The following is a 15385-nucleotide window of genomic DNA, read 5'->3' as shown; positions in this document are numbered from 1 at the left end:
GACTTCGCAAGGACTCTGCTTATATGCGGAGGTTTGTTCCTCCGAGGCGTTACTTTCTGCATCTGGGGAAGGCATCTGTTGCAGGGAAACCTCTTGTGGCTCTGACTCGTTTTGTGTGTGCGCTACGCTTGGCGTAATGGAGCAGCCGCGTGGTGGAGCAGGATTCAAGCCTGGAGGCACGCTGCAGTACAGCACACCACCAAGACAGTCTAAAGAAAAAGGGGACGACAGAATATGGGGCGCCCAGGGTTGCGCACTTCACACGTGCCTCATTTCAAAGGAAATGCACTTTGTGATTTCTGTATGGCTCTGAACATCTTAATTGTCGAGCACGTGAAATCAGGTGCGCGTGGAATTACCAGCAGCTAAGGCACTGGCTACACTAACAAAGCCGTGCGCGGTTTATACGTGTGCGTGTTTCACGCATAGATAAAGCATCACTGCGGTCTAAAATCGCAAGCCTGGCCAGAGCCTTCCCTCCTAGAACTGGTGCTACAAGGCAGAGATTGGGCTTCCCGGGAGATTTAATGAAGGGTGTTCGCAGGGTGGGTGGGTGGATGGGGAGGCTCGCTATGCCTGGTGTTTTCGGGCAGTGATTTCTCACGGGTGCTTCCTGCAGGATAGGAAGGAGTGATGTTTGCTCTCCCTTCCCATGCAAATGAGCTGCCAATTCTGAATTCCCCACGGTGCACGTGGTTCATCATCTCATATTCCCATTCCTCCATCTTCTCCTTCCTTTCTTTCCTTCAGCCCATACATAACTTACATACTCAAAAAAAAAAAAAAAAAAAATGCAGACCTCTCCCATTTTGTTCCTACCGCGTCTGTTTTGTCTGCCTCATCTCGCCAAGAGGCACCTATGAACAGGTACTTGGCAAGGCTCAGCGGCTTCGGCTGTGACACTGCCATCGCTCTGCCTCTTGCCGGGATCTCTGACAGAGGAGCTGATAAGGTAACAGCTATCTGTAATTGAAACCTGCGTTTTGGCCAGGCTGTTAGACTGCCCTATTGATAAGGGGGGCTCAAGATCGGTGAGGGGGGAAAAAAACCCAAACATCTGGCATGGTGTAAGATGATAACCCTAACTTCGTTTAACCTGCCGGTGCCGTCACCCAAAGCCCCCGAGCCCGCTTTGCATCTCGGCCAGCCCATGAGCTGCAGCCTCTGGAGGATCCGCTCTCGGTGGAGCAGAAGCAGACCCCTGCAGGTGGGGGGTGAGAAAGGAGGGGTTTGGGAGGCTGTTCGGGCAGAGTTGTCTTGTGTTCCTGTTGATTAAAGTACATAAATCCTTAAACGAGCGCTTAATTATGCGGGTATTAGGGAGAGCAGTTTTAGACGGATTGGTAGCTATGGAGAGCAGAAGAAAGCAGTCCAACAGGGCTGAGGGCACCGGGGTCCTGCGGGCTGGCTGGGCTTGCAGAGGGGCTGGGGGGGTCTCTCCAGGGAAGGGGAGGCCAAAAAAAGACTCTTGACTTTGATGGTAAGGCCCCCGATCTGTGGTGTGTGTCTGGTCCAGCGGGAGGTCCGTTTCCCATTAGGAAGCTGCGTATTTTAAGCCGGTGAAGCGGCCAAAGGCTCGCAGCGGTGCCATGGAAAACACCGGGGTCGTTCCCTCATCTCCGGTTTTTGGATGCGCGATATGGAACTTTTTGTGACGACAGGCACGAGCTGGGGAGTACGCCCTGCTGCTCCCTGTTCAAGGCCGGTTGGGGCTCAGAGGAGAGGCGACCGTCGGCGTGTTTGAGCAGGCGGGGAGGGGTTACATCCTCGCGGCGCTGCGGCGGGCTTGCAGGGCAGACGGAAACCTCCGGTCGTGCTCGGCTCTTTCTCAGCTGCCGCCACGCTCGGGTGCTGCACGGGGCGCGGGGAGAAAAAGTCATCAGCTCAGTGGAAGGCACAGGGCCGCTATATTTTTGTTTCGGAAAACAGCCCGGCACGCTGCCCGTTCTGCGCGTATCGTACGCGCTAACTTAGAGAGGAGGAGAAGGGGGTCAGGGGGCACTTTCAGGGTCGCTGGGGTGCGCGTAGCTGTCTCATGGCCTGGGGGTGTTTCTGATCCACCAGCGAGAGTCAGCAGTGTCCTCTGCTGCTTCACCCCCAGGGCCGACACCGATAAGCCCCCACACTGCCCCGTCGTCTGGCCAGGAGGTTCGGCATCCTTTGGTGGTGCCACCGTCCAGCCTCAGCGACACGTTGCAGACAGGATGGACGTCTTCCAGTAAGAGCTTTTGTCACAGCTGCATCTAGTCTTAATACGTAGAAAAAGCCCCCGGACTGAATAAATGGCCCTGTGTGACTAAGAGGGTGAATTTACGAAGGGATTCATATCCTGGCAGGATCCCGCAGCGCTCCCCTTTTGCCATATTTAGCTCAAGGGCTACTTTCTGATAAGAGAGCATAGGCAAATCAACCAAAATGCTTTCAGAGGAAAACCGCGTTGGATGAGCGACTTGTGACGGGACGTGTCTATGTGCTTGACATCTGGTTTGAATTCCTCAGGTGGGACGCAGGGTCTTCCCGCGGCTCCTGAGTACCGCTGTCGCTGTAAGATTCCCCATCGTCTGCCAGGGCTGCACCTTCCCGGAGAGCTCCTGGAAAGTTAAGGTGAAAAAGTTTGCTAATTGTATGCGGAGCGAAGCCCTCTGCTGATGTATTCGCATCTCTGTCTAAGGATGCTGTGCTTCATGTTATGCCGGCTCCGGCAGCTCTTCTTTTGTTCCGTACAGCCTCCTTTCCAAAGGCCGCTGCTAATAAAGGGAACGCCAGGGTGGGCGCACAGTGTCGGTGTCAAGGACTGCCCTCTGGGACGGGACCACTGCCGAGACCCCCGGGGCCGTGCGCTGCAGCCGGGGCTCGGGGGAGCTGCCTGCCCTTCCCACGGTCTTCACCGCAGGAGTCCCCTCGTCCGGCCACGCGAAGCAGCCTCACTCCTCCCTGCTTCCCCTCCTCCAGGAAACCTGGGGTGGCCAAACGCCTCTCCCTGCATGCTCTCCCCCTTCAAAAGGTGACCCGGCGCCCACCCAGGTGCGCTGCAGGGGAGATTTTCGCTGTCGGTCAGAGCTGGTCTGCGATGGAGGCGCTGACGCTGACTTGTAGCAAGGCTCGCTGTCGCGACAGTAATGCTCTGGGTGCGTTGTCGCTGAAGAGCCAGCCTGGAAAAACGTTAAACTGTTCTTTGTTCGGTGCGTTTGCTGTCAGCATCCTTTGTGCTGGGCGTAAGCTACGCCGCCACATGAGCACATCGGCGTGCGGTAACCCGAGGGCGCGGAAGTGCACGTAAGCTCATTGCTGCCTGAACACACGCCATAAATGTTTAATTCTTGGTACCTAGGAATTCATTGCTGCAAAGGTACAGAGAATGCTGCCCGAGCATCCGTTGCTTGGTAAGAGCCGGCCCTCGAGAAGCTGCTGCGAGGTACGGGACGGTGCCATCGGCCGTGGGGAGTGCTGCCTGATCTATAACCGTGGGCTCTACCCCTGCGCTGTTTCGGCCGCTTCTTTTCAGCAGTTAAGTGGTGACACGAGTAAAACATTAGGAAAATGATTTATTATTGATGTATCAGCATAGTTTGGCTCTCCTGAATTTCAGGTCATGACACTGTAATGCAAACGCCGTTTTTACTTGGCAGAAAGCAAAACATTTATTTTCATACATGTGTGTGTATATATATATATATAAAAAGATACTCCACCCTGCCCTCAGAGAGAATTTGATCAATCCTTTATTGCTTTTAAAGACGACTAAAGATTTTCACAGCCTTTGATCTCCCGTACCGCGTGACTTAAAGCTGTTCCCGTGAGGTTTGGCTGCCGGGACTGGTGTGCTGTGGAGCGTGGGGCCGTCCACCTCCGAGCCAGTCTCCAGGCGGTGGTAGCTGTGGAGCTGAACGTATCCAGCAGGTCTGAGCCCCTTCGCCTCCCCGCATCTGCAGGCTCAACCCCACGGGCCGCTGGGCCGCGTGAGGGACAGACTTCAGGGACGTAGCGGTTACTCTCCTGTATATTTGGTAGGGCCTGCGGCGCTGTCAGGGCCGATACCGTTCAGGGGACGCTGTTGGAGGTCAGAGAATTGGGCTAGACAGCGTGCAGGCAGGTGGTGAATGTAATATTATTACTAACCCCGAAGCGATCAAAAATCTTGGGCTTGAGTTTAAAATCAGGAATCTCGGGATGGAAAAAAAAAAAAAAGAAAGGTAACCGATTTTTTTTGAAGTATATTTTATTTCCTTGCATAAAAAGCTGTCAGCATTGATTCAAAAAAATGTCGTTATACCAGGTCACATCACAAGGTCCCCTGAGGTGCGCTAATATCTATCCCTGATAAGATGATAATAGAAGAAGTCGAAGAAATGTATCAAGGAAACACTTCTGATGCACTTTTCCCCGGCTGCAGCTGTCTGCTGTGCGGGGGCTTCCTGGGCCACAGGAACAATCTTTATGTTACTCGCCATTCTTGCCTGGGGGCTCGTCCGTCCTCCTGGCCGATCCCCTTGCGGCCCCCTGAGCCGTTTGCAGCCGCACCGCATCCCTGCCGGGACGGGGAGAGCGGCACGACGGGCGGCTGCCGAAGACACAGCGCCGCGTGCGTTTATGCAGTGGCGTAACGACGTCCCCTCGAGTTCTCTGTTCCCGTTGCGGTTGTTGCTAATGATGTATTTGCTTCCCTGTCGCAAGCCGGCACGCTCTGAGCACCCCGAGGTGGGCACGGGAGCAAACTATCTGTCATCTGGGCTAAGGCGAGAGCTCGCAGCCCGCTGCTTGGCACAGCCGCACGTCTGCGTGTTTCTCCAGCTGCAGAAGTATAGTTGGCTCCGGGATTTTAAATGGCAACTGAAGTAGCCTTGATATCGGGAGTACCGACGGCTCCTAAATGTTGAAGTTGTGTATCTAGACGCTGGTTTCTAATCCAGCCCGCTGACGTCATTTTTTTTTCAAGTTACGCCGTTCTGTAGCCTCATGTTCTATCCCATGGTGGGACGTGCAGCCCGCTTCTGAAGAGCTCTTTGGAAAGAAGTAGGAAAACGGGGGCCGCTGGGCAGAGTAATTGTCCTGCAAAGCTCTATACAAATGCAGGCTGGGCCTCTCCCCGCTAGGTGTTTGGGTGCTTTGGGATCGCAGCGATGCGACTTACCTCTGGCCATGAAACCATTGTGGGGACAGTGTGAGAAAATGAGCTGCGTTTTTAAATTTCTGACGGTTTTCTCTGCTGATCATTCGTTGCCTAGGCTGAACGTCCTCCGTTCTTCCTTCTTCTGTGAAAGCTGCGGCAGATTTCCCAAGGGTTTTCTTGTCCCTAGAGTAGGTACACTGGATAGCAATATAAAGAATTTTTTAAAAAATAAGTATATATTACAGCTTTGAGAACCCCCAGTACAGTGGTGGGTTTGTTTTTGTTTTTTTAAAGAATCGTTTTGGAAAGGTGGAAGCATTAAATAGGAGAGGGAAAGGAGCGGCAAGGAAAAGGGTTTTGAAAGGGTAACGCTCCCTGCTGCCGTGCGGGAGAACGGCACAGCAGCATCTTCTCTGCCTACCTGCCCTTGGCACAGCCTGCGAGCTGCCTGGAGCAGCCCGACTGTGCAAAACAGGGGCAAATTTGTATGGCGCCGGCAAATCCTCTGAGCAGAGTGGCAATGCGGATCATTTTGTGAGTCAGCTAAAGCCGGGGCTGAGCAGGATCCCGATTTTAAGGAATCGCAGAGTGATTGAGAATAAAAGGACGAGAATTTATTCCGACTCATTGCATTATGACTAAAATAACTTTTCCCTATCAAGCGAACAAACACGAAATTCTCCTCTAAATGTGGCGGGGGAAGCACGTACCGCGATAGCCTCGTTAATGCTCCTGTACGGGGGTGCTTGTGCGCTCTGTACTTGCCGGGGGGCTGCGGTAGGTGCCCTACACCCCGCGAGGCGTGAGCGCGCCGCTCTGCACGGCGGCTGCTGCTACCCGGCTAACCATCTGAAGTCCGGCTGCCGGGTCCCGGGCGAATGCGAAAGAGCACAACTTTTTACACCTGCTGCTGACCCGCTCCTTTGTTATTTAGCCGCCTTCACAGAGCTGATCCATGCCTTGCTAATAATAGCCATCCGGTTCCCGTTACTTCCAAGTTCTAATAATCCTGATATTTACTAGTACTTTTTACAAGCTACCGATACGAGATGGAGCCGCACCCTGAAAAAAAATAGGCATCGTGTTGAGCTGCCCGCTCCCGCGCTTTGCTTTTCTGAGAACGTTACCTCTCGTTAATGGGGAACTAAAACCCGGTTGCGCGCGTCTGAGGGCTGGAAGGCAAATGCCCGCGGTAGAAACGCTCGTCTCGGCAACTGGCGTTGTGCCTAATGCCCACGCAGAACGTGTCGGCGGAGGTGCCGGGTTGGCGTGAAGATCCTGCCCCTCCGCAGTCAGTGGGCCCTAATACCGACAAAGTCTGCAGGGTGGGAGTGGATCGATTGGGAAGAAGTCCTCAATTCTTTGCGTTTAGGTTCACCGGCGGGGTGGTTGGGTTTTTTTCCTGGTGCAATCAAAATAAGCCTGACGGAATCCGCCACTATTTTCTGTACAAAAGCTGAGCGTGCTTTTAAGCCGAATAACAAACTGTGTGAGCTTTTATACTCGCTAAATAGGGCAGCTGTTGTTGGAGTGGTGTTCCAGCAACACCCTTTCTTTCTTCTTAGAAAGGAGCTCCTGTGTTTTGCAAAGCTCTCCCTCTTATCTGTACTCATCTGCACCTGATGCATCTAATAAAAATGCGGCAGATTTCAAATTTGCATACATTATTTTGTAATTGCGTACATTCAAGTGTGAGCCACTTTTAGTGTTCAGTGGTTTTTTTAGTGTTTTTTTGTGTTCAGGCGGTGTCGTAGAGAATGCAGTGATGGACACCCTAGATTTTCTCAGATAAGAAGGTGCGTTTCGTTACGGCGTGGGAGGGGGGGACCTGAACCTGAGCCCGAACCCGAGGGAGGGAGGGTTAGGTGTTGCTGCTGTGCACAGGAAGAAGGACAAGGATTCCCCACCTCCGCCAGTAGCGACAAGCTGATTCTATTTTAATGCTGGTTTTTTCCTGTGTGCTTTTACCTTAGCTGCACTTGGGTCTCCTTGAACAGTTAGAGACACTTGATAAAGGGATTGGATTTTCTCTGTTGCGAATTGTCATGCTAAAAGTCTCCTGGGCAGCTGCAGGAGGGAGAGGGAAGTGTGTGCGTGTGCGTGTGTGTGTTAGCAAACCACTTTGCATATTGCTAAAAACATACCTCCCCGTGTTTCCTCTGCGATGTCTTACCGTCGGGAACATTTCCGAAACAAAGCTGTGGTGAAGACATTTGGTTTTCACGTGATGGTATTTTGCTGAGGAAAGATGAATCCTTTCCACCTATTTTTAACTTCATTGTCTTGCGTCTTCCATAGTGTTTTGTGTTGGTTTGTTGTGTTTTGGTTTGGGTTTTGTTTTTTTTTTTTTAACTCCTGTCTTTGTGCTGGTACCTGTCTGACCGGTTTCTGTAGGTTGCACACATGTTTTTGGCAACTTTGCGCATATGTGGCACAGTACATGCGTTGCGGGTGGGAGGGTGATACGGCATCCTGGCAATGTCAGCACTGCTTGGGAAGAAAATAGTTACAAGCCCTGGCGGGTGAATCCTGGTTTGTTACCAAAAAGTCACCGGTATCGCTAGTCCTCATAAAAGGTCGAAACCTTCTGCCCCCTGTGCAGTTTGGGCTTGACCTTTCTGTCCTGGTTTGTCCTGGCTTGAAGCTTGGCATTTCTCTTGGAGGGTGCGGGCAGCCCCTGCCCGGCCTGCTCTCTCCAGACGTCCCACCTAACCCTGAGCCCCGGGGACTGGGGCTTCCCCAGCCCGCCCGCAGGTTAGGCATGGCCGGTCCCGGTCCCCCCGTGTGCCTGGCCCCAGGTGGGAGCGCCGTCAACCAGGAGCGGCTGGTGGGTTACCCCGCCAAGCTTCTCGGCAAGCTGTGGCCTACAGTCCTCTCATCTGGTGTTGCCGTGGCCATATCTGTGTGGGCGACATTGTTTAATCCCTCGTTCTAAAGGCATTGCTGGCGTGACTTCGTTATAAGATCATAGAAACATAGAATCGTAGAATGGTTTAGGTTGGAGAGGACCTTGAGGATCATCTCATTCCAACCCCCCTGCCATAGGCAGGGACACCACCCCCCAGCCCAGGTTGCCCACGGCCACCTCCAGCCTGGCCTTGAACACCTCCAGGGATGGGGCCTCAACAGCCTCTCTGGGCAACCTGGGCCAGTGCCTCACCACCCTCACAATGAAACACTTCTTCCGAATGTTCAATGACTTTTAAAGGTGCTGGTTGCAGTTTGTTAGGATTCATTATAAAATTTACCAGGGCAGAGGAATACAGTTGACAGTATTAAGCTGAGTCTTTGGCCAAACGACCACTTACGTAAAAAAGAGTATTTCCCTCCTCAGATGCAGTGCCTGGGTATATCCCTTCCTTGCATTAGGAACAAAATTAAGACGTAGCGACCTTTTGCTCAGTTATCGCTTCGCGGGCAGTAGAGCTATGAGAGTGAGCTGGGTTGTTTTTCCATTCAATCATCTATGGAATCGTTACTTAAATTCCAATTGCTGGAGCTTTATTAATGATAATGATGTGAAAGCCTGGAAAAACGCAGCTTGATTTTTTCCAACTGGAGGCTGAATGTGCAGAACGGACCATTAGGAGGAAACCGTTATTTTAGTTGTTATTGAGCGATTCAAATCTGGAATTACTGAGAAGCACTTGGAATTCCGGAACATCATCTTCACATTTGCTTTGCAGTTTATAACCGAAAGCCATTCCTGCAACCTGATTGGCAGACTGTCTTTAAGTGCTTTGTAATCCAGTTAACATCCAGAACAGCAATCAAGCATTGGGGTAAACGAAAGTAATTTGTCTTTAAATGGCTTGCAACACCGTATTTACAACAAAATTTATCTGCCTATATTGCGTGCTCCTTTCAACTGTTATACTGATTACCTGACTTTGGAAAGAGGACGGCTAATCTAAAAAAAATATATTGCTCTTAATGAAGGCACATTGAACAAACTAAATTGCTGAGCTGTTTTCTGGGTTGGTATATGTCGTGGTACGGGTCGAACGGGCCACCGGGCGACTGACAGATGCTCCCCCCTACTTCTCTTCAAAGAGAGAGGCGGAGGGAAGAGAGAGAGACATGAGTTTAGAAGGAACTAAACTACTTTAATGAAATAGTAATAACAAAATAAAAGGAAAATAATGAAATATATGCAAAACCGTATCAAGCTCCCAGGATGATGACCACGTCACCGGTGGCACTGGGGCAGTCCCAGGCTGGACTCAGTGAGGGACGGGAACTGGATTCCGGATCTGCATTCAGGATGGGGATCACAGGCAGACGAACAGAGTCCTCCTCAGACGTCGGCCACTGAAGGAAGAGCGCTGACCCTTTGATCCCTCAGCTTTTATACTGAGCATGAGGCAGATGGGATGGAATACCCCGTTGGTCAGGTTTGGGTCACCTGTCCTGTCCACTCCTCCCCGCAGGTGGGACCCCACTAAGCTTTTCCGCTTCCAACCCTCCAACGGGGCAAGTAACAAAGGTTTGGCTGGGCAGCATGAGAGCGCTGGGGGGGGAAGAGGGGAGCTCTCCCCCATCCTCATGGCGTAGGGAATAGCGGCTTCGTGGAAAAGTTCCTTCCAGCATTTCAGGCGTGTGTCACCCTGTTGTTGAAGCTTTGTCTTCAGGAGGACTCCAGCTTGCTTTTGCACGTAGGGTTACAGCAACGCTAAGCCTTCCCGGTGAAGATCTTTGCAGCTCCAAAGACTGGCACTCGTGCTTTTTGTCAAAATATTTGATAGGTCTTTGTCAAAACTTTCTTTGCATCCCTGGCGCCATACATCAGAGGTCTTCTTGGTGTGGAGGACATCTCTGAGGAGGCAGAGTGAAGTCTGGAGGTAGGGACGAGATTCATTTTGATCTGAAATTCTCAAATCTGCCCCTGTCCTGGGCTGCGTCTCCTTTCAGCCCCCGGCTGGCTATCTTAGCGCAGCAGGTTGTCCTCGGAGCGGTTGCGGTGCAGGAAATCTCGGTACCTTGATGCTGTTGCCTGTGGGTGAGGGCAGTGAGAGCCACCAAGGGTGGGTAGAGAATGAATCCGGCTGAGAGGTGGTTTCCTACATTTCTACATTCCTACATTTCCTACGTTCCTACATTCCTTCCACAACATTCGAGGGAAGTCATTGCCCGTCTGGAGAGCGTTAGGTCCTGCCAGAGATGAGTGCATGTTACCTGCGCCCTACCGAGGGGGAGGTGGTGCCACGGACATGGCGGGAGGCTTTTACCCATCCATTTTGGCTACAAAACCGTAAGTTAGAAATGCTTGGTGAGAGGGACCCATCACCACCTACTCTGTACGTCGCTGTTTCCCTCGAACGTTTTCAGGGGGGTTCAGCGCTGTGCTCTTGGGCTGTCTTTGTGTACACGGTGCTGTGGTTGCCACACAATCAAGTTCCACAGTAAACATTTGGGGAAAGGCTGTAACTGCTAGAGGACTAGTTAAGCTGAACTCACAGGGAGGCGAGACAAAGAGCCTCTGGTGTGGTAGTCGTAGGACGGCTGTGCAGTAGAAGGGCTGGGGCAACTTTCGCTATGTCGTGTTGGTTTTGAGTAGCCGATTAAACATCTGAGCTTTCTTTTTTCCCCCCTTTTTGCAGCTCTGCATGAGTTCCCCAATGACATCTTCACGAACGAGGACAGGAGACATGGAGCTGTGGTCCTGCACGTCCTTTGTGTAAGTTTGGTGACTTTGCGGTTTTTTTCTTCTATCAGTGTGGACAGGGCTCGGTGTGCTCACCCCAGGCCGGCGCTGCCTCCTGCCCACGGGGGCTTCTGCTCTCAGTCGGGGTTGAGAGCGACTTTCAGTAACTACACTGAGTATAACATACTTCAGTTTTACACGAACCCCTTTTAAAAGCCCCGGTGCAGCCCATGAGCGCGGGTGCATGCTCTCATGTGGACAAACTCCTGCCAGTTACTTTACTCCAGCCAGACACACACCAGGCAGCTGTGCTCCTCTGCCCTCCGCCCCCAAGCACGAGGATGCTGCGGGGTTGGCAGGTCGAGGGAGGACATTTATGTAATTGCCTTCAAAAATAAGTGAAGTCTTATCCACAGAGATTTCCCCCAGAAATCCTTGTGGTACCCCTTATGACATAGCTGTAGGAGAAACAAATTAGAGAAGGTTTTATGTTTAAAAAAAAGCATCAACTGGATTAATTAAAAAAAAAAAAAAAAAAGGAAAAAAGTTTTGGTCTTCAGAATTCCCCTGAGTAGTTAAGTTGCTAAAGCGAGTTTTTCTTCTTGAATATATTAAAGAAAAGATCGTAACTTCTCATTTATCAGCTGCAGGGTATCCTGGATCCTCTTGGGAATTCTGGAGGACGTTGGGCAGGCGAGGGATTTGCCTCAAAGTTCAGAAATGCGCCAGGGAGACTTTAATAGATGCTATTTTAAAGACCTTACTGATATCAGAAATCTGTGCAATTTGGGGCTTGGAGTTTTACGATCTCTGCCCCAAACAAGACAGTGTAAGCGGTGTGCACGGGTAAGGCCAAAGTTAAAGATACTCAAGATAAATTTATTTAAGTAGCGGTGGTCTGTCAGTGCACTAGACACTTAGCTAGTGTCAGAGGACCTTGCGTTCTGCAGCTGCAGTACCCTTACAGAGGGAAGCACAGTCCCTCAAAGTCTATTCCTCAACTTTTGTTAGGTAAATGAAGACAATCCTTTTCTTTTTAATATCATCTTAATTTAAGAAGAACTGCCAAGTTGGTACTTCTTGAGGGGAAGAGGCATTCTTAAGCAGCCAAGCAAATACCTGCTTATCATAAATATTTAAAAGCATTTCATAATTTTTAGTCAGCTTAAGTGAGCAGTCGCCGTCAGCTATGTGCAGTGATTCATGATTTCTTTTTAAGTATAAATTAGATTGTATTGCATGTTGTAATGTGAGTGCACTGCGTTACGATTTTATGTTGGCTAAATGGCTCCAATAAGTTGTTGAGTAACATCACTATTGACTCTGTCTGGCAAGCTCAAGGCTTCCAAGTTTCCATGGGAACGCTGAGCTTCGAGATGTTCTGAAAAGTGAGCGCTGGACCTGAGCTGGATTTTTTAGCACCCACAAGGATACTCCCCAAGGGGTGATGGGTACCCCTTGCTTCCATGAGGCAGGGGAGGGAAATTGCTTCACCAAGTTCTTCGTGAGGTTTTTGCTGATGGCGGAGGAAGGAGGGTTTGGGTATCGCTGCAGGTTTCTCTGGAAGAGCCGACGAGGTGGGCGCTGTCTTTCCTCCCGGCCCCATCACTGCTCAGCCTTTGTCTGCCCAGCTGCAGGCTCTGCCCCCGTCCCTGTGTTATCCCAGGCTTTTTGACAGCACAGCGTCGGTCCCCCTTTCCCCAGCTCTCTCCGAGCAAACGCAGAATGCGGTACCAGGATGCGTCGCGCTGCCGGTGTCAAGAGCCTGTGCGTGCGTGCGTGCGGTGGAGGTCGAGCCCCTCGCCGGGCAGAGCTGGGGCACCGCAGGCTGAGCCGGGGTGAAGGAGCGCTGTCTGTGCTTAGCGGTCCCTCCTGCTCCTCGTTTGCCATCATTCGGTGTAGCCATGGGAACGGGGTGCTCCAACGGCGGCACCTGCCTCCCTTGTGCGAGCCGTGCGGAAAATGTAGGTCGCTCTGGATGTATCCTGTTTTTGTGGATTTCTGCGGAGTCGAAAACCAAGCCGCGTCTCATTCCTGCAGCACAGAGCTGGCTCGTTAGGGTGATGATTTTCCAGTGCCCTGCATGTGCTTGCTCCAGCGCTGCTGCAGGGTACAGAGAGCTTGCTGCTGAGCGCTGAGCGACGCCGTGCGCTGCTGCGCCGAGTAGACTTGGACTCTGTGGGTTCCTTGCTTGGTTCGTTTGTTGTTTTGTGTTGGGTTTTCTTGTTTGTTTTTTTTTTTTAATTTCTCTTCAGTAGTGGAGTTTTAGGTGGTTTTATAATGTAGCTGGAATTGAGGAAAGTCCCATGCGTGGTTACGGTGGTTTCAGGGATGGCCCTTGGCTGTGCCACCTCACCTGGGGCGGGGGGTCTGCCGGGGGAGCAGCCGGGGACAGTCACCTCTTCCTTGCCCGGCTTCCTTGGGAGGAAGGCAGGGCTGTGGGAATTGCTGGCTCCTACAGCATTTAAGCTTCCTTATGAGAAGCTTCTTGCTTTAGCTCAGTAAAGAAAGTTTTAATCTGAGTATGAGGACTGGCGCAGGAAACTCAAAGGACCGCTGGACAAACATGAAAAATTATCGTTTATGTCCTGTGCAACGGAACATGTATTTCGAGTAAGATACTTAATCTCCTTTGATGAAGAGATTGCAATTACTTCTCTGATGCTTGCTTGTTAGAATCATTTTAAAATCAATCCTAATGTAATACTTAATCCTGTATTTGTAATCCTTTTATGCAGGGCCATTATATTTTCGTAATTTTTTAATGTCCTTCTGGGGAGGAAGAGTGTCTTTTAAGTAGGTTGCCTGTTTAAAGACTTCCATATCTTCACTTCGAGCCGAACACAACTAAACGATGGTGGGGGTGAGACTTATTTCTTGTGTTCTGCCCATCACGTCGTCCCCTGTTGCCATTACACCCATCACGGTTACCGGAAGGTGGGTATGCCTTGCCGTTCTTCTCGGTACTGGAGACAGTGCAAACCCAACCCCTGCCTCATTTGAATGCCCATTTAAAAACTATAAGGAAGATTTTCCTGAACTTGAACTGGTGGACATCTTGCACCTGGTATCCATCCAGACTGATCGTCTTTCTGGTGGGCAACGCGTACGATACAGTAGCTTCACACGATCTGAAAAAACAGTGAGAACGTACAGGAGGGCCACAACTGCGCGTGTGCGCCACGTGCGGAGGCAGGTGCCGAAGTGACCTGGTTTGGCTTTTGAGCGTGTGCTTTTTTGGGTTGTTGTCTTCTCTCCGGCCCCATTGCTTTGCCCCCCTTCGGGAGAACTTGGCTACCACAACAGCGGCAGATTGCAGGACGCCCAAGCAACCATATGATGCCCTGCGCTCTGTGACCGTAGATTATGTCAAATATAGAGGATGCGCTCAATTTATAGGGATGATGATGTACAGATTAGTGTTCTTGAAAGGCATTACTGTGTATTTGGGAAGGGAAATGATGGCACGAACCACTGCAGATTAGTATGATTAGCAGATCAGAGAATCCAGGCTGAAGTCGGGCACCCGCTATCCATCGTATTTCAATGGGATTTGGCCTGATCCTTCTTCCTGTGATGCACGATGTCTGTGAGCCGCTTGCTGCCCTTATCTCTGTTCATACAGTTATCTGTTGGTATCGTGTCAGCAGCTAGTGCTCCCTCTACAACCTCGAGGTCTCCGCTGCGCCCGGCAAAGCTGTAGATCTGAAATTTTGCTTACGTTCGTGGTCCTCTGGGCCATTTTGCGGTGTCAGAGTTTCATAAAGTGTAGGTTACATTTATACGTGTTTATGAGAAGTGACAGAGGAGCACAGAAACTGTCCTAAGTGACAGTCTAGCACTGAATCTTCAAGATGGTGTCAAAATCATCCATTATGATGAAATTCCCATCTCTAATCCTGAAAAAAATGCACTTGAAACATTTTTGAGCTTGAAAAGTTTTCATGGCTGAGATTTTCACAGAAGTTACTGGCTTTTTGCAGCAAAGTTGTAATTACATTCTGGCAAGTTAGAATCTGGGGTTTGGGGGAGTTTGGGGGATATAAACCTGTTCCTGGAAAATTAAAACAAGAACAGAACCCTAGAAGCCATTTTTATTGCTCATTTCCCTCCAGAAAAAAATACTCTGTCTCCTCCCACATCCCGAGCTTCAACAGTAAACTTCAAAGACAAGTAACGCAGGAGGATCTGTTGGTGATGTGGTAATAACTTTGTGCTTCAATAGGATTAAGACACCGTTTTTCTACAAGTATTGGCCACTTCTCTCAGCTCTAGTTATTCACTGGAGCTGCGCTACTTGTAAAAATAATTCATGGGAGGTGTCACGAAAAAAGATGGAGCTGTCTTTGAACTTTAAGGTAGTTTTGTCTCACTTTGGGAGTGGAAAGATGTTGTAACGCCTGTGAGTGATACTGTGAAAAAGAAAGGGATTGCTGCAAGCTCACCTGCTTTATTGGACCAGATGCCAAAACTACTTCTTTCTTGGGCTGTTCACTTTCAGGCACACCTACAGGTAGCTCTACAGGAGAGAAGCTCTATCTTTAAGAAAAAGGAGGGGGAAAAAAAAAAAAATCCAATTATATGCACTGAAAACCTAGCAAAATATTACGGAGGTGTACGTTTCCAGTGCG

General features: G+C 50.5%; 1 protein-coding gene across 1 annotated transcript in view; it reads left to right on the top strand.

Moving 5' to 3' along the window:
• SLC24A3 (solute carrier family 24 member 3) overlaps nucleotides 1-15385 on the top strand; it is a gene marked incomplete at both ends in the record, with an annotated part of 161261 nt that overhangs the window by 84224 nt on the left and 61652 nt on the right. Inside the window, one exon of the mRNA XM_082480186.1 lies at nucleotides 10711-10787. Within this exon, the coding sequence (XP_082336312.1) occupies nucleotides 10711-10787 (77 nt within the window). The remainder of the gene's footprint in view (nucleotides 1-10710; nucleotides 10788-15385) is intronic.

The sequence above is a fragment of the Vanellus vanellus genome (assembly GCF_965231255.1).
Source record: "Vanellus vanellus genome assembly, chromosome: 3".
NCBI classification, from domain to species: domain Eukaryota; kingdom Metazoa; phylum Chordata; class Aves; order Charadriiformes; family Charadriidae; genus Vanellus; species Vanellus vanellus.
Note: the sequence above shows the minus strand (reverse complement) of the source record. Positions and strands in the feature narration are given on the sequence as shown.